At 36.9% G+C, this 23,287-nt stretch overlaps 1 protein-coding gene across 2 annotated transcripts in view; it reads left to right on the plus strand.

Moving 5' to 3' along the window:
* DNAJC15 (DnaJ heat shock protein family (Hsp40) member C15) overlaps positions 1 to 23,287 on the plus strand; it is an 86,922-nt gene that overhangs the window by 41,813 nt on the left and 21,822 nt on the right. For both annotated transcript variants that reach the window (XR_015725944.1, XM_045810920.2), the window contains exon 5: positions 11,212 to 11,282. Coding sequence is in view for 1 of the 2 variants with exons in the window: in XM_045810920.2 (XP_045666876.2) it covers positions 11,212 to 11,282 (71 nt within the window). In the remaining variant the exon portion in view is untranslated. The remainder of the gene's footprint in view (positions 1 to 11,211; positions 11,283 to 23,287) is intronic.

The following is a 23,287-nucleotide window of genomic DNA, read 5'->3' on the forward strand; positions in this document are numbered from 1 at the left end:
CCCCCTCGCAGGGGACACGGAGACCCTACCCAAACAGGGTTGCCTGAGTATCGGCGCGGCAGTCCCCTCTCCCAGAAGGCAGGCTAAAAAATCAAGAAGCCCACATCCCTAAGATCCCTATAAAACAAGGGCACACGGCTTGGGTCCCGGTCAATAATTTGGGTTCTGGACAACCCCGCAACCTCTCCTCATCAGAATGATGAGAAGGAGAAATCCCCCCAGCAAAGAAAAGACAATGAGCCTGTGGCCTCTGCCACAGAACTAATGGATATGGATATAACCAAATTATCAGAAACAGAATTCAGAGTAAAAATCGTCAAGATGATCTGTAGACTTGAAAAAAGTATTAACGAAAATGTTAATGAGAATATAGAATCTCTAAGGACAAAATGAGAGCGAATCTGGCAGAAATTAAAAAGTCTATGAGCCAAATGCAGTCAAAACTAGAGGCTCTGACGGCCAGGGTGAATGAGGCAGAAGAATGTATCAGCGAATTGGAGGATGGGTTAGTAGAAGAAAAAGCTAAAATAGAATCTGGACTCAAAAAAATCCACGCTCAGGAATGTAGGTTACGGGAGATTACTGACTCAATGAAACGTTCCAATGTCAGAATCATCGGCATCCCTGAGGGGGTGGAGAAAAACAGAGGTCTAGAAGAGATATTTGAACAAATTGTAGCTGAAAACTTCCCTAATCTAGCAAGGGAAACAAACATTCGTGTCCAAGAGGCAGAGAGGACCCCTCCCAAGCTCAACCACGACAAACCTACACCACGTCACGTCATAGTGCATTTCGCAAATATTAGATCCAAGGATACAGTATTGAAAGTGGCCAGGGCAAAGAAATTTCTCACGTACCAAGGCAAAGGCATCAGAATTATGTTAGACCTGTCTACACAGCCCTGGAATGAGAGAAAGGGTTGGGCGGGCATTTTTAAAGCTCTTTCAGAGAAAAACATGCTGCCAAGGATCCTTTATCCAGCAAGGCTGTCATTCAGAATGGATGGAGAAATAAAGACCTTCCAGAATCGCCAGTCATTGGCCAATTTCGTAACCATGAAACCAGCCCTACAGGAGATATTAAGGGTGGTTCTATAAACGTAAAAAGGCCCCAAGAGTGATACAGAACAGAAAGTCACAATCTATAGAAACAAAGACTTTACTGGCAATATGGCATCATTAAAATCATATCTCTCATAATCAGTCTCAATGTAAATGGCCTAAATGCTCCCATAAACGCCACAGGGTTGCAGATTGGATAAAAAGACATGTCCCATCCATTTGCTGTCTACAAGAGACTCATTTTGAACCTAAAGATACATTCAGACAGAAAGTAAAGGGATGGAATACCATCTTTCATGCCAGTGGACCTCAAAAGAAAGCTGGGGTAGCAATTCTCATATCAGACAGATTGGATTTTAAACTAAAGACTATAGTTAGAGACACAGAAGGGCACTATATTATTCTTAAAGGATGTATCCAACAAGTGGATATGACAATTTTAAATATATATGCCCCCAACAGGGGAGCAGCAGGATACACAAGCCAATTCTTAACCACGATAAGGAGACATATAGATAAAAATACACTAATAGTAGGGGACCTCAACACTCTACTATCAGCAATAGACAGATCACCTAAGCAAGAAATCAGCAAAGAAACAAGAGCTTTGAATGCCATACTCGACGAGTTGGGCCTCATAGATATACATAGAACACTATACCCCAGAACCAAAGAATACTCATTCTATTCTAATGCCCATGGAACATTCTCAAGAATAGACCATGTTCTGGGTCACAAAACAGGTCTCAACCGATACCAAAAGACTGAAATTATTCCCTGCATATTCTCAGACCACAACGCTCTGAAATTGGAACTCAACCACAAGGAAAAATTTGGAAGAAACTCAAACACTTGGAGACTAAGAACCATCCTGCTTAGGAATGACTCGATAAACCAGGAAATCAAAAATCAATTTAAACAATTTATGGAGACCAACGAGAATGAAAACACAACGGTCCAAAACCTATGGGATACTGCAAAGGCAGTACTAAGGGGGAAATACATAGCCATCCAAGCCTCACTCAAAAGAATAGAAAAATCTAAAATGCAGTTTTTATATTCTCACCTCAAGAAGCTGGAACAGCAACAGAGGGACAGGCCTAATCCATGCACGAGGAAGCAGTTGACCAAGATTAGAGCAGAAATCAATGAATTAGAAACCAGGAGTACAGTAGAGCAGATCAACAGGACTAGAAGCTGGTTCTTTGAGAGAATCAATAAAATTGACAGACCATTGGCAAGACTTATCCAAAAGAAAAGAGAAAGGACCCAAATCAATAAAATTATGAATGAAAAAGGAGAGGTCACAACCAACACCAAGGAAATTGGAAGGATTATTAGAAGCTTTTATCAACAGCTATATGCCAATAAATTAAGCGATCTGGAAGAGATGGAGGCCTTCCTGGAAACCTATAAACTACCAAGACTGAAACAGGAAGAAATTGATTTCTTAAACAGGCCAATTAATTATGAAGAGATTGAGTCAGTGATAAACAACCTTCCAAATAACAAAACTCCAGGCCCGGACAGTTTTCCTGGGGAATTCTACCAAACATTCAAAGAAGAAATAATACCTATTCTCCTAAAGCTATTTCAAAAAATAGAAACAGAAGGAAAGCTACCAAACTCATTCTATGAGGCCAATATTACCTTGATCCCCAAACCAGGCAAAGACCCCATCAAAAGGGAGAATTACAGACCGATTTCCCTAATGAATATGGACACCAAAATCCTCAACAAGATCCTGGCTAATAGAATCCAACAGTACATTAAAAGGATTATCCATCATGACCAAGTGGGATTCATCCCTGGGTTGCAGGCGTGGTTCAACATTCGCAAATCGATCAGCGTGATACATCATATCAACAAGAAAAGACTCAGGAACCATATGATCCTCTCAATTGATGCAGAAAAAGCATTTGACAAAATACAGCATCCTTTCCTGATTAAAACCCTTCAGAGTGTAGGGATAGAGGGTACATTCCTCAATCTCATAAAAACCATCTATGAAAAGCCTACAGCAAATATCATTCTCAATGGGGAAAAGCTGGAAGCCTTTCCCTTAAGATCAGGAACACGATAAGGATGCCCACTCTCGCCACTGTTATTCAACATAGTACTAGAAGTCCTTGCAACAGCAATCAGATAACAAAAAGGGATCAAAGGTATCCAAATCGGCAAAGAAGAAGTCAAACTGTCTCTCTTCGCAGATGGCATGATACTCTATATGGAAAACCCAAAAGAATCCACACCCAAACTATTAGAAGTTATAGAGCAATTCAGTTATGTGGCGGGATACAAAATCAATGCTCAGAAATCAGTTGCATTTCTATACATGAATAATGAGACTGAAGAAAGAGAAATTAGGGAATCCATCCCATTTACAATAGCACCAAAAACCATATGTTACCTTGGAATTAACCAGAGATGTAAAGGACCTATATTCTAGAAACTATAAATCACTCTTGAAAGACATTGAGGAAGACACAAAAAGATGGAAAAATATTCCATGCTCATGGATCAGAAGAATTAACATAGTTAAAATGTCCATGCTACCCAGAGCAATCTACACTTTCAATGCTATCCCGATCAAAATACCGATGACATTTTTCAAAGAACTGGGACAAATAGTCCTTAAATTTGTATGGAACCAGAAAAGGCCCCGAATCGCCAAGGAACTGTTGAAAAGGAAAAACAAAGCTGGGGGAATCACAATGTCGGATTTCGAGCTGTACTACAAAGCTGTGATCACAAAGACAGCATGTGTACTGGCACAAAAACAGACACATAGACCAATGGAACAGAATAGAGAACCCAGAAATGGACCCTCGGCTCTTTGGGCAACTAATCTTTGATAAAGCAGGAAAAAACATCCAGTGGAAAAAAGACAGTCTCTTCAATACATGGTGCTGGGAAAATTGGACAGCTACATGCAAAAGAATGAAACTTGACCACTCTCTCACACCATACACAAAGATAAACTCCAAATGGATGAAAGACCTCGATGTGAGACAGGAATCCATCAAAATCCTAGAGGAGAACATAGGCAGCAATCTCTATGACATCGGCCAAAGCAGCCTTTTTCATGACACATCTCCAAAGGCAAGAGAAACAAAAGATAAAATAAAGTTGTGGGACTTCATTAAGATAAAAAGCTTCTGCACAGCCAAGGAAACAGTCAAAAAAACTAAGAGGCAGCCCACAGAATGGGAGAAGATACTTGCAAATGATGCTACAGATAAAAGACTGGTATCCAAGATCTACAAAGAACTTCTCAAACTCAATACACGAGAAACAAATAAACAAATCATAAAGCGGACAGAAGATATGAACAGACACTTTTCCAATGATGACATACAAATGGCTAACAGACACATGAAAAAATGTTCAAAATCATTAGCCATCAGGGAAATTCAAATCAAAACCACACTAAGATACCACCTTAACGCCAGTTAGAATGGCAAAAATTGACAAGGCAAGAAATGACAATTGTTGGAGAGGATGTGGAGAAAGGGGATTCCTCCTACATTGTTGGTGGGAATGCAAGTCGGTACAGCCACTCTGGAAAACAGTGTGGACGTCCCTTAAAAAGTTGAAAATTGAGCTACCCTATGATCCAGCAATTACACTACTGGGAATTTACCCCAAAGATACAGACGTAGTGAAGAGAAGGGCCATATGCACCCCAATGTTCATAGTAGCATTGTCCACAATAGCTATATCGTGGAAGGAAGCGAGGTGCCCTTCAACAGATGACTGGATCAAGAAGTTGTGGTCCATATATACAATGGAATATTACTCAGCAATCAGAAAGAATGAGTTCTCAACATTTGCTGCAACATGGATGGCACTGGAGGAGATAATGCTAAGTGAAATAAGTCAAGCCGAGAAAGACAATTATCATATGATTTCTCTCATCTATGGAACATAAGAACTAGGAAGATCGGTAGGGGAAGAAAGGGATAAAGAAAGGGGGGCGGTGAGCAGAAGGGGGAATGAAGCATGAGAGACCAAGGACTCTGAGAAACAAACTGAGGGCTTCAGAGGGGAGGGGGATGGGGGAATGGGATAGACTGGTGATGGGTAGTAAGGAGGGCATGTATTGCGTGGTGCACTGGGTGTTATACGCAACTAATGAATCATCGAACTTTACATCAGAAACCGGGGATGTACTGTATGGTGACTAACCTAATATAATAAAAAAAATTAAAATAAAAATAAATAAATAAAATAATATGTCTTTCATTTCTTAATAGGCAGTTAAACAATAAAGTGTTCATAGTCCTGGTGCAGTGTTTAATGACTTCTGTTTCAAAACTTAGTAATCTTTAGAATCAGACAGTGTCTTGATTGGCTATCTGGGAAATATCTATAAACCAAAAAGTAAGGTTGAAATGGTCCCCCAGAGGACTTTCATAAACAGCCAAAAGAATACCCTAATAGTCCTTACAGAAAAATAATTTTTTATTATTAAAAAATTAAAATGTTTTTCATGAGAGACTATGGACTATGAGAAACAAACTGAGGACTACAGAGGGGCGGGGGGTGGGGGAATGGGATAGGCCGGTGATGGGTAGTAAGGAGGGCACATATTGCATGGTGCACTGGGTTATATACACAACTGATGAATCATCGAGCCTTACATCGAAAACCAGGGATGTACTGTATGGTGACTAACATAATATAATAAAAAATCATTATAAAAAAAAATTAAAACGTTTTTTAATTTAAATTTTTTCCTTTAGTTTTATTGAGTTGTAATTGACGTATAACATTGTATATTTAAGATGTATAACATATTGGTTTGATACATGTATAATATGTATAGATTGCAAAATGATTACCACAAAAACTTTAGTTAACATCCTTCACCTCATGTAGTTACAGATTTATTTTGTCTTAACTTTTAAGATCTACTCTTTTAGCAACTTTCAAATATAAAATACAGCATTGTTAACTGTAGTCACCATGCTGTACATTCCATCCCCAGGATTCACTTATCTTAAGTGAAGTAAATTGGACCTTTTGACTACCTTCATCTATTTCCCCCACCCTCCTACTCTTGCCTCTGGCAACCACTAATCTGTTCTCTGTTTCTGTGAGTTTGGCTTTTTCAGATTTCACATATAAATGAGATCATACAGTATTTGTCTCTCTCTCTCTCTCTGACTTATTTCACTTAGCATAATGCTCTCAGGGTCCATTCACGTTGTCAACAAATAGCAAGATTTTCTTCTTTTTTATGACCTAAAAATATTCTGGGGTGTGTGTGTGTGTCACGTGTTTTGATCCAGTCATCTGTGAATGGACACAGGTTGTTTCCATGTGTTGGCTATTGTAAATAATGCTGCAGTGAACATGAGGGTGCAGATTATCTCTTTGAGAGAGTGATTTTATTTCCTTCAGATCTATACCCAGAAGTGGAATTGCCAGATCGTATGGTAGTTTTCAGAACTTCCAGACTGTTCCATAGTAGCTGTACCAGTTTACATTTCCACAAACAGTGTACAACAGTTCCTTTGCATCTTTCTAACACTTGTTTATCTCTTGTCTTTTTGGTGACCGTCATCCTACAAGCAGTGATGTGATATCTCATTGTGGTTTTGATTTGCATTTCCCTGATGATTAGTAATGCCGATCACCTCATGTACCTGTTTGACATTTTATGTTTGGAAAAAGGTCTAGTCAGATCCTCCACTCATTTTGAAATCAGATCTACCTATCTGTGTATCTAGCTATGCTATACTATTGAATTGTATGAGTTCTTTATTTTGGAAATAACTTCTTATCAGATATATGATTTGCAAATATTTTCTCCCATAGGTTACCTTTTTCATTTTGATGATGAAACAACAAAATGTTTTCTTTGTTGTGTAGAAACTTTTTAAAGTTCGATGTAGTCCCACTTGTTTAATTTTGTTTTGTTGCCTTTGCTTTTGATTTCAAATTTAAAAAGTTACTGCAAAGACTGATGTGAAGGAGCTTACCCCCTGTATTTTCTTCTAGGAGTTTTATGATTTCAGGTCTTTAGTTCAAGGCTTTAATCCATTTTGAGTTGATTTTCGTTTGTGGTATAAGAGAAGGGTCCGGTTTCATTCCTTTGCGTGTGGCTGTTCAGATTTCCCAATACCATTTATTGAGAAAACTATCTTTTGTTTTATGTTTTTGGCTCCTTTGTCATAAGTTAATTGACTATATATGCGTAAGTTTATTCCTCGGTTCTCTATTCTGTTCCATTGTTGTATGTGTCTCTTTTTAACCTAATACCATACTATTTTGATTATTATAGCTTTGTAATATAGTTTGAATTTAGGAAGTGTGATGCCTCCAGCTTTGTTCTTTCCCACATTGCTATGGCTATTTGGAGTCTTTGTGGTTCCATACAAATTTTAGGATTGTTCCATTTTTGTGAAAAATGCCTTTGGAATTTTGATAGGGATTTCATTGTATCTGTAGATTGCTTTGAATAGTAGGGACATTTTAACAAAATGAATTCTTCCAATCCATGAGTGTGGGATATCCTTCTATTTATTGGTGTTTTTAATTTCTTTCATGAATGTCTTATAGTTTGCAGTGTATAGGTTTTTAACCTCCTTGGTTAAATTTATTTCTAGGTATTTTATTCTTTTTGTTGCATTTGTAAGTGGGATTGTTTTCTTCCTCTTTTTGATAGTTTGTTATTAGTGTATAGAGGGGCAACAGATTTTTGTATATTGATTTTGTATCCTCCAACTTTACTGAATTTGTTAATTAGTTCTAACAGTTTCAGGGTTTTCTTTATGTAATATCATGTCATCTGCAATTTTACTTTTTTGTTTCCGATTTGGATGCCCTTCATTTCTTCTTCTTGCCTAATTGCTGTGGCCATGACTTCCAGTACTATGTTGGAAAAAAGTGGTGAGAGCAGACAACCTTGTGTTGTATCTGATCCAAGGGGAAAAACTCAGCTTTTCACCATTGAGTATGATATTTGGTATGCATTTGTTATATGGCCTTTATCATGTTGAGGTATGTTCCCTCTATTCTAACTTTGTTGAGAGTTTTTGTCATGAATGGGTGTTGAATTTTGTCAAATCGTTTTTCTACGTCTTTGGAAATGTCATATGATTTTTATCCTTTATTTTGTTTCACATTTATTGTGTTTCACATTGATTTGTGGATGGTGCACCATCCTTTCATCTCTGGAATAAATCCTACTTGTTCATGATGTATGATCCTTTTAATGTTTTTGTGAAATTTGGTTTGCTCATATTTTGCTGAAGACTTTGGCATCTATGTTCATCAGGGATATTGACCTATCATTTTCTTTTCTTCTAGTGTCCTTGTCTGCTTGTGGTATCAGGATAATGCTTGCCTCAGAAGATGAGTTTGAAAGTGTTTCCTCTTCTAATTTTTGGAAAAGTTTGAGGAGAATTGGTACTCTTTATCTGTTTGGTAGATTTCAGTGAAGCTCTCTGGTCCTGGGCTTTTCCTTTTTGGGAGGGTTTTGATTAGTGATTCAATCTCATTGTTAATAATTGGCCTGTTCACGGGGCGCCTGGGTGGCGCAGTCGTTAAGCATCTGCCTTTGGCTCAGGGCGTGATCCCAGTGTTCTGGGATCGAGCCCCACATCAGGCTACTCCACTGGGAGCCTGCTTCTTCCTCTCCCACTCCCCCTGCCTGTGTTCCCTCTCTCACTGGCTGTCTCTCTGTCAAATAAATAAATAAAATCTTTAAAAAAAAAATAAATAATTGGCCTGTTCAGATTTTCTGTTTCTTCTTCATTCAGTCTTGGTAGTTCATATGTTTGTAGGATTTATCTATTCTACGTTGTCCATTTTGTTAGTGTATAATTGTTGATAGTAGTCTCTTATGATCCTTTGTATTTCTGTGGTATCAGTTGTTATGTCTTCTCTTTCATTTCTGGTTTTGAGAACTCTCTGCTTTTTTCTTGTGAGTCTAGCTAATGTTTGTCTGTTTTGTTTATCTTTAAAAAAAACAGTTCTTAGTTTCATTAAGACAATAAAAAACAACCTTTTACTGTCTTTTTAGTCTCTGTTTCATTTATTTTTACTCTTGGTCTTTGTTATTTCCTTCTTTCAACTAACTTTGGTCTTAGTTTAGCCTTTTTTCTACTTCCCTGAGGCATAAATAAAGTTGTTTATTGGAGCTCTTTCTTTTTTCTTAATGTAGACATTTATTACTGTAAACTTACTACAAACTTTCATCTTAGAACTGCTTTTGCTGCATCCCATGAATTTGTTGTTATATTTCCATTTGCATTTGCATTTGTCTCAAGATGTTTTTTTCTCTTTTGATTTTGTCTTTGACTCAAGACATTTTTTTATTCATAGAAGAATGTTTTATATGCATATTCAGGAATAGGTAGTGTGTTTTAACATGCTTGGTGATCTGTTATTTAACCTCAAAACATTAGAAGTATAAGTAACTGTCAAGGAATAGCTAGACTGGAACAATGGCAGAATCAAGGTTTCACAGCTGATAGCAAATGCTAAAAACAGAACTTAAATGGAAAGCATTCGAGGACTCTTTAAGACAAGGGTGAACAAATCTCTGCAGACCTAAAGAATTTCTTTGCACTTAATTTATAGTCAGGTTAATAATTCAAGTCATTCAAGAAACATTAAATTAGGTTATTTATACTACATTTTTAAAAGTGGGAAATATGTAATATATTTTCATAAGCATGTTTTATCTTTATAATTGAAGCTAAAGATTATTTTTGAACACTTTGAACACTAACTCTGTGCTAGGTTATGCTAATCCTTTTATTTGCATTATGTAATTTATTCTTAAATAATCCTGGGAAGTAGTTTAGTATGTCCATTTTACTTATGAGAGAATTTTCACTCAGAGAGTTTAAGTAAGCAAGATAGAGTTTTGCAGCTAATGAATGGTGGAATCAGGATGTTGAACCTATGTCTGAATATCTCTAAAAGTACCTGCTTTTAGCCAGTACAATGTGGTTCATCCATATAAATTAAATTACTTTGAGCTTTACAACAACCATTCTGTATTTTAAGTCAGCTACTATTATCCCAGTTTGAGACCCAGAAAAGTTAAGTAACTTAGATAAGATAGTATAGCTATTAATTAGTAATACTAGAATTTTGTTGTTGTTAAGTGTTAATTTTGTTTCCTTGCCTGGAAAATGTATTAGTGAGAAACATTTCCAATACTGGATAAATTAGTTTTTACTGAAATAATTTTAAGTTTATTTAACTTCCTCAGTTTTTGTCTACAGCAAAGGCTTTTCCCATAGGTTTCTCACAAGTTAAATAAATTATGAGCCATGAAGAGTTTTGAGATGCTCTGTTGAGACATAATAATAATAAAAGCTAACTATTTTGGAGCACTTGCTACATGCCAGGCACTATTCTAGCGTTTTGTTGGCTTTAACTAATTTAATCCCTAATTTAATCTCTAATTTAATCCTCCCTATGTGGAATATGTTGTTCCTAGCCCTGTTTTACAATGAGGAAACTGAAGTACAGAGAGGTTAAAAAATGTGACCAAGTTTACCCCATCCTAAATAGCAATGGAAATGAAATCTGGCAGTCTAGGAGCTTTGGAGTCCAGATACCTGTCTGTTACACTATGCAAACTGCCTTCCCCCCAAATAACTTGAGGCATATGTTTTCAAACTCAGTATAGTCTATAGACTGTGCCTCTCTTAGCCTATATGTTGTGTTTTATTTTATTTATTTATTTTTTAGAGTATTTATTTTAGAGAGAGAGCATGAATGGGAGGGCCAGAGGGAGGGGGAGAGAGCATCTCAAGCAGATTCCACGCTGAGCCTGGAGACCAAGTTGGGGCTCAGTCTCACCACCCTGAGATCACAACCTGAGCTGAAGCCAAGAGTGGGTTATTTAACCGACTGCGCCAGTCAGGCTCCCCTATTGTGTTTTATTTTCTACACTGATTGAAAATAGAGACTGGAATTACAAAGGAAGAAAAATACATGTAACATTGAATCAATAGTTTATTTTGATGGTTAGTAGACTTAAGTGACAAGCTGTAATTTCATATTTATCCACAAGATGGTGAAATTCTCATTAGTTTTTAATTCCTTGAAACCCATATAAACTGTTAATTTATCATCTGCATTCGACACTATTTATTATAAGCACTCTAATTTCTTTTTACAGCCCATCTGCTGGCAAGGCCAAGATTAGAACAGCTCATAGGAGAATTATGATTTTGAATCACCCAGATAAAGGTAGGTAAAAATTCCCATTTTTTCATAATATGTGGATCTGAATCTGCTCTGAGTTCTTTTCAGTTTACTTAAACTCATTGTAAGTGATATATATATATAGTTGAAATGGAAATTTATGTGCCACATGTATTGTGATTTTTCCTAAATAAATAAGCTTTTGGATTGGAGTTCAGTAACCCACAGAAGCGGTGGATTCATATTATCAGCTTTCAAGAACTTAGTTACTGATTTTTATATATGTACCTAGCCCTTGTTTGAGGCTCCTAGCACTTTGACTGGGAAAGAGAAAACATGAGTTATGGACTCTGTGTAAACTGATATGGGCATCATGAATTATGTTTGTTTAACCTTAAACATAAAAGTACAAGATTTAGAGGATATCTTCTAAATCTCTGTACTATGTCATAGATAATTCTGAATTTCTTAATTTTATTCTGGAAGGCTCTGAGGCTAAGCCATTTGTTTTTAACTGGCCAGGTTTTTAATGTAAATTTATCTTACAGAAAGACAATTATTATAACTTTAACTACACTACAGCTGCTTGAGAGAGAAAGCCCATATGTTCATTACTGTTTCTTCTCTAAAATAACAGATGGTAGAAAGTTGCACTGTATTTCAGAAGTCAAGGGTGCGGTAGGGGAGGAGAGAGAAGGGTTTTTTGGATTCTTATTTACAGACTTTCAGTTTTCTAATTTTTTTAAAAAAAAAATTAAAAACAAATTTTAGATTTCTACGCATCCTCACTGACACCAAAGTAGGGCATTCTTTTTCAGTTTTCTCAATTATGTACTATAAAAATTCTTTTTACTAGACATCATCTTTGGCTTTTTTATTTGCTGTTCTTTAGTATGAATAAACAAGAGAATAAACTTTGAAAAGAGGTTTGCTTAAAATTTCTAAATAGCTTCAACAGTTACTGAAAGATCCACTCAACTAATTTACTTCTCATTGTGGGCTTTCAGAGTAATTGACTCAGAAAGAAATGTGTTTAAAGTGCCTCCTTGAGGCCCTCTGTCTCATACTAAACATCCTTTGTCCCTTCCAGGTCAAGTGTATGCCCTTCTCTGATTGATTGCAGTAGGATCAGGCACTCATGTCTTTCAGATGATTGACAAGTTGTTGATTGTGCCTACTGGCAAGGAAGCAAGTTCTAAAATGTATCTAAGAGAAAATGTATTTTTAGATACCGTTAGTAAAAAAAGAAAATGTGTATCCTGTGAGCCAGTAGTATTTACAGAATTACTTGATTTACTCTGAGGTCATCTATTTATCAGAGGTGGGATTGTTGCTTGCCTGTAGTATGCTTATTAATATCCTGTCTGGCCCTGTGTGGGTAGCAGAATGTGAGGGAATGGACCTAGAAGCCGGAGGCTGGTGTTTTTGTCTGGCTTTTGCCTTCTAACTAGCAGTATGACCTTGAACACTCCCTTAACCTCTCCAAATGTCAATTTTATCTTCTACAAAATGAAGGGATTTATTTCTAAAGTCCTTTTTGTTAAGTAATATAATATCTTTTTATGCCTATTCAATTAATGAAGAACCTGTACCCTATATTTCTATTCAGATCACATTTTTCACTCAAGAAAGATGCTTTTAATCATTTTGGATTATTGTACCCTCTAAGAATGTATTGATAGCTGTGGACATTTTGTTCATAAATTGCTCATTCACCCATAATTTTAAAAACATTTGGAGTTTCAGAGAGTTCACAGATTTTCCAACACCCATGTGTATGCTCACAGTTAAGAACTCCTACTCTAAAAGTAGGGTGAATTAAGGAATATTGACATTACTGGAGGGAAAGTATTCATGGATGATGGAGCTGGGAGATGATAACTCATAAATCCTGAAATGGTCTCTTGAGAAGGTGGTTTTGTTTTGTTTTCTTTTTAATGAGAAGAAGGTAACAGATTTTAAATAAAAATGTCTCATTGTCCTCGGAGAGAGAAAGCTAGAAATATTTGGGGAAATATGAGAATGGGCAACTTTTAATTTTGTCTCCTCTTTTTCTAATTCGTTATCATATTTGCTTTGGCCAGGGCAGCACTGACCGAGTGTTATATAGGTAATTGCAAAAACTTAAATCCTCTACTCCATGCTTCTGAAATTCATGAATGTACCCCCACTTCATCCCAAGTCACTTTTCTGCTGGCTTTGCTGCCAGCTAGTAAAAAAGTTAGAACTTCAAATGTGTGATCAGCTGTAATTTGTCACACATTTCATTATCAGCTTATGCAAAGAAAGTGACACGAGAAAATTAGGTGTGGGGATGGCTGAAAATAAATTTTTTGTAACCAGTTTTAAATGAGCATTCAGATGTGTTTTGGTAAAAAGTAAATTCTGCTATTCAGTTTAGTGAGATAAAATCTCAGTTGATCTAATGCTTTCAGATGGGTATCTTTTAGATTATGCTTTTTTAAATTGTTGAAGAGAGAGTTTCGTTGTTAGGAAATAAGCAGTTGATATTATGCTTAATGAATATAAAAAGGAAGACAGACTAGGTAAATATGAAAAGCTGTAGAACCTCAGCGATCTCTTATAAACTGTCTAATCCAGTGCTACTCAAAAGTATAGTTTGCTTGTTCATGTGGGCCAGTTTTTTACCTGTATGCGACAAGTTACGAACGGAAATCAAAAGCATTTGGAAATCCTTGTAGCGGTTTGACATTGTGGTAACATCCAAATATGTGATACTTTTGTAATTTGTAAATGTATTGGTCCACCACAAACTGGAAATTTTTTTAAAAGTGCTTCTTCACCATAGTTTGAGAGACACTGATCTGATCAATGCTGCCTGCTAAATCAGGACTGTTCCTGCTCTGTCCTGGGGAAAATGTCCTGTTAGCTCTCCTTAAAGATTTTTTGTGGTGGAGAACTTCCAGCTTTACAAGAAGCCCACTGGTAGGCAGCTCTAACTACTAGAGAGTTCTTCCTTATATTTAACTGAAATCTGCCTGTCTGCAGCAGAGATTCTCATCTTTTTTTCATTTATGTCCCCTTTTAATAAACGTACAGCATTCTCACTCTTCTTTAATATTTAAATAGGGTGCCTGGGTGGCTCAGTCGATTAAGCGTCTGCCTTTGTCTCAGGTCATGATCCAAGGGTCCTGGGATTGAGTCCCACATTGGGCTCCCTGCTCAGCGGGGAATCTGCTTCTTCCCTACCCGCCCCCCCCCCCCCCCGCTTATGTTCTCTCTCTCTCTCTCATGCTCTCACACTCTCTCTCAAATAAATAAATAAAATCTTTAAAAAAATAGTATTTAAATAAAAATTACATACTGGGACTAAAAACAAATCTAAGTGTACCATTGAATGGATTTTCCCTAATTACTCTTAGAAACAGCTAAATTTGACAAAAAGTCCTGGTAATAATACATTACAATTTATTATGATGTATTACACTTAAAAGATGTAAACAATTACAAAAAGAAAGACATGATATGATCACCAAGAGTCAAAATGAATTTACTAAGAAAAAGTCATGCCTAATTAGCTTGATTTCCTTTTTTGATAGATGTAACTAGACTATACTTGTTTCAAAGATCTCATCTTTTCTTCCCCTTATTTCAACATTTTAATTAGATTTAAGGCTTTGTATTTGAGTTAATAACTTTTTTGGTAAAAGTATAATTTTGTTTTATCCACATTGATTTTCCTGGATAAACGGTGCAATCTTTAAAAGGTAAAGAACATGGCTTATTCATCTTTATAATCTGTATGGCTGACACTTAAACTCTTAATTTTTTTTCATGAATGAATGAATAAGCAAATGGATAAAAAGAAGGCATACAAATAAAATATACAGGTAAAATAGAATTGGGGTGGATAACTAATACATAATGATCATATGGAAAATTTTAAAGATTTATTATGCTGGTTGAAACCACCTGTAACTATTCTTTCGTTCATTCAGGAAGTATTTATTCAGCTTCTCTAATGTGCCAGATGTTGTGGTAAATACTGGGGCTTTAACCGTAAAACAGGACAACTAGATCCTTGTCTTCATAGAGCATGTATGCTGATGGAGGGACAGACAAAAAATAAGTAAACCTTTTTCACATTGTAGTAAGTGTAAAAAAGGGTGCAGCAGACAGAGATACAGAATATGAGAAAGAGGCAGCTTTACATAAAGTGACTGGGAGGAGCTCTGATGAGGAGAGACCTAAAGGGTGGAAAGAAAGTGTCTGTGTGAAGAATGGTTGGAAGGTCAGGGAACTAGCATATGCAAAGGCTCTAAGGAAGGAAAGAATATAGTGTGCTTAAGGACTTGAAAGAAAGTAGCTTGATAGGGGTGTAATATGCAAGGGGAGAGAGAGCCTGAAATGAGGTGGTGTTCACATTTTGAAAACTGTAGGTATGCTTTCTGATAATGAAACGCTGTATTTGCTATGTAATACTTGGACTTGATTCTAAAGACAGTGGGAAGTTTCTGTCGGCTTTTAAGCAATAGAGTGATATAATTTAATTTACTTTTTAAGAAATCACTTTTCTCCTCAATCTGTCCTTAGGTCTTTTTATTTTTAAATATACTTCGTATTGAAATATAGAGGCAGAAAAGTGGACAGATCATTAAGTATGTTTCTATGTAAATTTTTACAAACACCCATATAACCAGCCTCCAGGTCAAGAACTGGAACATCATCACACCTCTGAATCCCCTTCATGAGCCCTCCCAGTCTACTTCATCTCTAAAAGGAACCACTATCTTGGAACCAATATCATAATTTACTTTTGCCTCTTTTGAATGTGTGTAGTCATTTGCATCTCGCTGCTTTTAGTCAGTATTTATCCTTGTGGAATCATCCATATTATAATGTGGAGCAATCATGTGTTCATTCTCATTGATATATAGCTGCCTTAGCAAAGTGATCCCAGTCTTTTGGTATGAGTTGAGACCTGATTTGTGACCCAGTATGTGATCTACTCTGGAGAATGTTCCATGTGCACTTGAGAAGAATGTGTATTCTGTTGCTTTAGGATGGAACGTTCTGAATATATATGTGAAGGCCATCTGGTTCAGTGTGTTATTCAAAGCCCTTATTTACTTGTTGATCTTCTGTGTAGATGATTTGTCCATTGCAGTGAGGGGGGTGTTAAAGTCCCCTACTATTATTTTATTATTATCAATGTGTTTCTTTGATTTTGTTATTAATTGGCTTATATAATTGGCTTGCCCCTATATTAGGGGTATAAATATTTACAAGTGTTAGATCTTCTTGTTGGCTAGAACCTTTAATTATGATATAGTCTCCTTCCTCATCTCTTATTACAGTCTTTGGTTTAAAATCAAATTTGATATAAGGATTGCTTTCTTTTGATGTCCATTAGCATGATAAATGGTTTTCCACCCCCTCACTTTAAATCTAGGGGTGTCTTTGGGTCTAAAATTGAGTCTCTTGCTGACAGCATATTGATGTGTCTTGCTTTTTATCCAATCTGATACCCTGTGTCTTTTGATTAGGGCATTTAGCTCATTTACATTCAGAGTAACTATTGAGAGAAAGGAATTTAGTGCCATTGTATTACATGTAAAGTGACTGTTACTGTATATTGTCTCTGTTCCCTTCTGGTCTGTGTTACTTTTGGGCTCTCTCTTTGCTTAGGGGATCCCTTTTAATATTTCTTGTAGGGCTAGTTTGGTGATCACAAATTCTTTTAGTTTCTGTTTGTTCTGGAAGGGTTGTTTGTTTGTTTGTTTTATCACTCCTTCTATTTTGAATAACATCCTAGCTGGATAAAGTATTCTTGGCTGCATATTTTTCTCATTTAGCACCCTGAATATATCATGCCAGTCTTTTCTGGCCTGCCAGGTCTCTGTGGATAGGTCTGTCAATCTAATGTTTCTACCATTGTAGGTTACAGTACTCTTTTCCCAAGCTGCTTTCAGGATTTTCCCTTTGTCTCTGAGATTTTTAAGTTTTACTATTAGATGTCGGGGTGTTGACCTATTTTTATTGATTTTGAGGGGGGTTCTGTTTGCCTCCTGGATTTTGATGCTTGTTTCCTTCCCCAGAAGGAAGTTCTGTTATAATTTGCTCCAATATTTCTTCTGCCCCTCTCTCTCTTTCCTCTTCTTCTGGGATCTCAATTATTTTAATATTGTTTCTCTTATCTCTTGAATTCTCCCCTAGTGATCCAGTAGTTGTTTATCTCTCTTTTTCTCAGTTTCTTCTTTCTCCATCATTTGGTCTTCCATGTCACTAATTCTCTCTTCTGCCTCATTTATCCTAGCAGTTAGAGCCTCCATTTTTATTGCATCTCATTAATAGCCTTTTTGATTTCGACTTGGTTAGATTTTAGTTCTTTTATTTCTCAAGAAAGGGATTCTCTAGTGTCTTCTATGCTTTTTTCAGGCCCAGCTAGTATCTTTATAATCATTACTCTGAAATCTAGTTCCACCATCTTACTTACATCCATACTGATTAGGTCCCTGGCAGTCAGTACTGCCTCTTGTTCTCTTTTTTGAGGTGAGTTTTTCCATCTTGTCATTCTGTCCAGAGAAGAATAGATGAATGAAAGGACAAAATACTAAAAATGGCAACAACAACCCCAGAGAAATATACACTAAACAAATCAGAAGAGACCTGAACCCGGGGGATGGGAGGGGACGAGAGAGTGAGAAAGAGAATATAATTAGGTGAGCAGAATAGAGCAGTACACTGGATTCTGTGTGTAGTTTGGTCTGTTTCTTAGAAAATTGTAATCTGTTTCCCAAAATTGTAAAGAAAGAAAAATTTATGTGTACAAAATTAAAATTAAATACAAGAAAAGGATAGAATGTAATTGTAAAAATGGAAATTAAAAGACAAGAAAAAACAAAAAGAGAAAAAAAAAACCCACAACAAAAAAAGGAAGGGATATAGATATACAGGTGAACAGGGGCTCCTGGGTGGCTCAGTCGTTAAGCGTCTGCCTTCAGCTCAGGGCGTGATCCCGGAGTTCTGGGATCGGGCCCCACATCGGGCTCCTCTGCTGGGAGCCTGCTTCTTCCTCTCCCACTCCCCTTGCTTGTGTTCCCTCTCTCGCTGGCTGTGTCTCTCTCTGTCAAATAGATAAATAGAATCTTTAAAAAAAAAAAAGATATACAGGTGAACAGAACAGAGCAATACACTATCTCCTGAGTGTATTTTGGTTAGTTTGTTAGAGGAAACCACATCTCAAAATTGTAAAGAAAAATTTATATATACAAAAATAAAATTTAATATATTGAAAGGGTAGAATGTAACTGTGAAGATGAAAAATTTTAAAAGATTTTATTTATTCATGTATTTATTTGTCAGAGAGAGCACAAGCAGGGGGAGCGGCAGGCAGAGGGAGAAGCAGGCTCCCTGCTGAGCAAGGAGCCCAGTGTGGGACTCGATCCCAGGACCCTTGGATCATGACCTGAGCCGAAGGCAGACACTTAATCGACTGAGCCACCCAGATGTCCCTAAAGATGAAAATTTTAAAAGATTTTAACAAAACAAAAAAACAAAAACAAAACAAAGAAAGGGAAGAAGAAAAAGAAAAAAACTCCACAAAAGAACAAAAAAGAGAATATGATCAGACAGGTGACTAGAATGGTGCCATACACTAGATTTTGGGTATATTTTAGTCTGTTAGAAGAAACTACATCCCAAAATTGTAAAGAAAGAAAAACTTATATATATACAAAAATAAGATTAAATACAATGAAGGGATAGAATGTAACTGTAAAAACGAAAATTAAAAAAAATATATATATATTTTTAAGATTTTATTTATTTATTCGACAGAGAGAGACAGCCAGCTAGAGAGGGAACACAAGCAGGGGGAGCGGGAGAGGAAGAAGCAGGCTCACAGCGGAGGAGCCCGATGTGGGGCTCGATCCCATAACACTGGGATCACGCCCTGAGCCGAAGGCAGACGCTTTAACCGCTGTGCCACCCAGGCGCCCCAAAAATATTTTAAAAAGTTGATAAAATATGAAATTGGTTGAAAAGGGAAAGAAAAATTAAAAAAAAAATTAAAGTCGATAGATTAAAGAATCATGGGGGAAAAGCCATGAATTCTATGTGCTGTATTCCCCTAGTGCTGGAGTTTTGCAGTTCTCATTGATGAGTAAGCGTGGTCGTGGAGGTATGTTCTTACTGATCTTCTGGGGGAGGGGCCTGTTCTCAAGTGATTTTGCCCCAGGCAGTAATTGTACCACCCTTGTTGGGATGCCAGGCTAAGTAATCTGCTCCTATTTGTTCTGTTTGGCTTTGCTCTATTTGGCTTTTGTTCCCTAAGACTTTCGAAGCAGCTTTAGAGGATGGGAATGAAAATGGCTGCCTCCCAATCTCCAGCCCCAGAGCCGAAAGCTCGGGGGGCCCCCCTCCTCAGTGAGTCCTCAGAGAAAAGCAGTCAATCACTCCTGTCTCCCTGGTCTCTGGCCATACTCCATGCTCACCTGGCGTGTGACCAAGTGTTTCTATCTCAGGCCCATGACCCTGTTTCAAGTCTCCAAACCCTGCAGATGGGGAGAAATGGGGGTCTAGCCGATTCTGCTGCTTGTTGGGCCCCTGCTCAGGAGCAGTTGCTCCACCGTGTCACAGTTTCTGCTTTATGGCAACCGCCAGCTGAGAGCTCACTCTTTGCAGCCTGCTTCCCCATTCTGATGCCTGGGAGCTCTGCTGCACTCAGGCACCCCCAGTTTTCCTGTGACCCCGAGGATCCTGAGACCACACTGTTTCAGCTAGGTTTCCACCCCTGTTTAGCCACCTGCGCGAAGTCCCTCACCAGAGCAGACTTCTAAAAGTTCGATTTTATGCTCCACTGCTATATCACTTGCTGGTAGCCGATTGATGGAGGCTCTCTTCCCCCCGGGGTCTGTCTTCCCATATATCACTTCAGATTCACTTCTCTGCACCTCCTGCCTTGCAGAAAGTGGTCTCTTTTCTATTCATAGACTTGAAGCTATTCTTTGATCTCCAGGTGAGTCTGCAGGTGTTCAGAGTGATTTGATAGCTATTTAGCTGAATTCCTGGGACCAGAGGAAACTAAGGTCTCCTACCTCACCATCTTGAACTCACTCCTATCCTTGCTGATTTCTGCTGTGGTTGTGTGTGTTTATTTGTCCATTTAGGTTTTGTTTGTTTTGCTTTACTTATTGTGATGATATGCTTATATGATTTGGGAACAGATAATTTAGAATTGTTGTTTTTTCCTTGTGGATTGACCCCTCCTCATTTTGAAATATCCTCCTTCATATCTAGTAATGCTTCTTGCCATAAAGTCTGCTTTACTTGAAACTATAAATTCACCAGCTTTCTTTTGGTTACTGTTTACATAGTATATCTTTTCCCATCTTTTTCTTCAGTCTTTCTGTATTTTTATTTTTGAAATTTGAAGTTTGTCTTTTCTAAGCAGTTGGGTTTTAATTTTTTTTAACTTATTTATTTACTTGGAAGAGAAAAAGCCATGCACATGCGCCCATGTGAGTCAGAGGAGGGGCCGAGGGAGAGAATCCCCAAGCAAACTCTTTGCTGAGCATGGAGCCCAGCGTGGGGCTCAGTCCCATCACCCATGAGATCATGACCTGAACCAAAACGAAGAATCAGTCACTCAACTGACTGAGCCATCCAGGAGCCCTGGGTTTTATTTTTTTAATGGGGTCTGACAATTTTTGACTTTTAGTACAAGTATTTAATTCTTTTATATTTAATGTACTTAATGATATTTGAATATATTTATACCATGTTACTCTTTGTTTTCTATTTGACTCACCTATTTTATGTTCCTTCTTCTTTACTTCTTTTGGCCATTCAAAATTTTAAAAGATTGGTGTGTCTTTTTCTTTAGTGACTTCATAGATATACTTAAAAGTAAAAACCTATTTCTCTAGTGATTACCTGAAGAATACAGCATACCTCCTTGACTTATTACAGTTTAAAGTAAAATACTGCTGTGGTCTCTCCTCAGATAATGCTAGGACCTTAGAATGCTTTTAAGATTTTCCATCTTTGAGTTTTAGCAATTCTACTATGACGTGAGTTGGTATAGGTTTCTGTGCATATATCCTGCTTGTGGTTTGTAGAGATTTTTGGATCTGTGGGATAAAGTCTTTCATTAGTTTTATAAGACTTTAGAATATTGCCTCTTCTCTTTATTCTCTCCTTTTCTTCTGAAATTCCAATTATGTGCATTTTTGGCTCCCACTTTTTTCACTGTGTCTCATTTGTCTTTTATACTTTCTTCTATATTGTATATATCCTTTTGTGTAGATGTTTGTTAATAATTTCTTCCAGTTTCTTGCCCTGTCTAATCTGCTCTTATGCCTTTTTTTAGTTTAATTTTTGAAATTTCCATTTCTTTTTCTGTGAAATCCCAATCACTTTGAAATTCTTTGTGTCTTTATTTATCTTCTCCATCTTTATTTTCTTAAATATATGACTCAGAGTTATTTTAAGATCCTTGGCTAATCCTTCCAGTATCTAGCTCACCTCTGTTTCTTTTTCTGTTGTATTTCCCCCTTTTGGTTTTCAGGTCTTCTTTTGGGTGCAAAGTAATTTTTTTTTTTTTTGAATGCCATAGGTTTTGTATGAAAGCAACAATTTTCAAACTTTTGGTCTCAGATCCAAAAAGTCTTTGTATGAATTATATCTATCAATATTTATAATACTAGAAGGTAAAACTGAGAAAGTTTAAAGACATATATGTGTTAATTCATTATAAAATATTAAACTTGCTACATTTTAATATAAGTAGCATAATCTTCATGAAAATTTGCATTTGCCAAGACAATTTAAAAAATGAGTAGAGGGGAGAGAATGGTGTTATAAAAGCTAAAAGAGGAATATATTTCAGAAAACTAGTGATCAGCTGTGATGAATATTGCTGTGAGAACCATTAAGATGAAGACAGAGAAGAGGATCCATAGTATTTTTGCAATTTTGGAAGGCTTTGATGACCTTAAAAAACAGTTTAATTGGTGGTGGATTGAGGAGTGAAAGAAAGATGAGGAAGTTGAGTTAGCCTATATAAACAACTTTCTTTAGAAGTTTTGTAAGGAAGAGGAGGAGAGAAATGGAGTAGTAGTTGAAAGACAGGGATGTGGCATTAAGGGAAAGAATTTCTTTTGTTTTCTTTGTTTATTACTTTTAAAATACACTTTTTGGAAGCTTTTGAGCAGTTTTGAGCAGGTTTTTGTGTCAGTGGAAATGATCAACTAGAGAGATCAATGATTTAGAAGAGATTAAATTTAAATTCAATAGGGATAAAGGTAATGTTCTTTTAGGTCCCCTAAATCAATTGTGTAAATATAGGACAGAGACTTGGCAGTGTTTCAGATGTAAAGGAGCCATAGGGGTATATTTGATCTCAGAGCCTATAAGATTCAACAGTGTGAAAGCCACTAAAAAAATGTGTCAGGGGGTTCGTAAGTTGCTGTAAAGGACACACAGTATCAGTGTTATAAGACTGAATGTTACTACAGTCTTCTGTACTTGTCATTCATTCATTCACCTGATACTTATTTTCCAGCTTTACTGAGCCTAAGCAGTTGGACCTTGTGTAAAATTTTGTATCCCTTTCTAGATCTCAAATTTTGAAGGATACTGACAAACTAAGTAGTATTCAGAGGAAAGCAAACAGGATGGTGAAGAGCTGGAAGCAATGTCATATGAATGGTCATTCATTCATTCAACACACATTTATTGAGTATCTAATGCAAGCACACAGTATACTAGACACTGAACAAGGGAGCCAGTCTTGCCTTCACAGATCTTATATTCCACTGGGAGAGACAGTAGATAGGTAATTTGGTAGGTTAAAATTTTCTGCAAATTCTTCATAGTACTTCACATCGAGAGATGCTCTGTTTCCTTACCCTTTAGGCTAGCCTTGTGACTTGATTTGACCAGTAGGATATAGTAGAAGCACAAGTTTAAATTCTGAGCTCAAGAAGTATTGCAGCTTCAGCTGTTACCCTCTTAGAACATGGAGACCACCATATGAAGAAAACCAGGCTCACCCCCTGAAGGATGAAAGACTAAGAGAGAGAGCA

This window comes from Ursus americanus, chromosome 10 (genome assembly GCF_024610735.1).
Source record: "Ursus americanus isolate L20-20 chromosome 10, mUrsAme1.1.p, whole genome shotgun sequence".
Lineage (NCBI taxonomy): Eukaryota > Metazoa > Chordata > Mammalia > Carnivora > Ursidae > Ursus > Ursus americanus.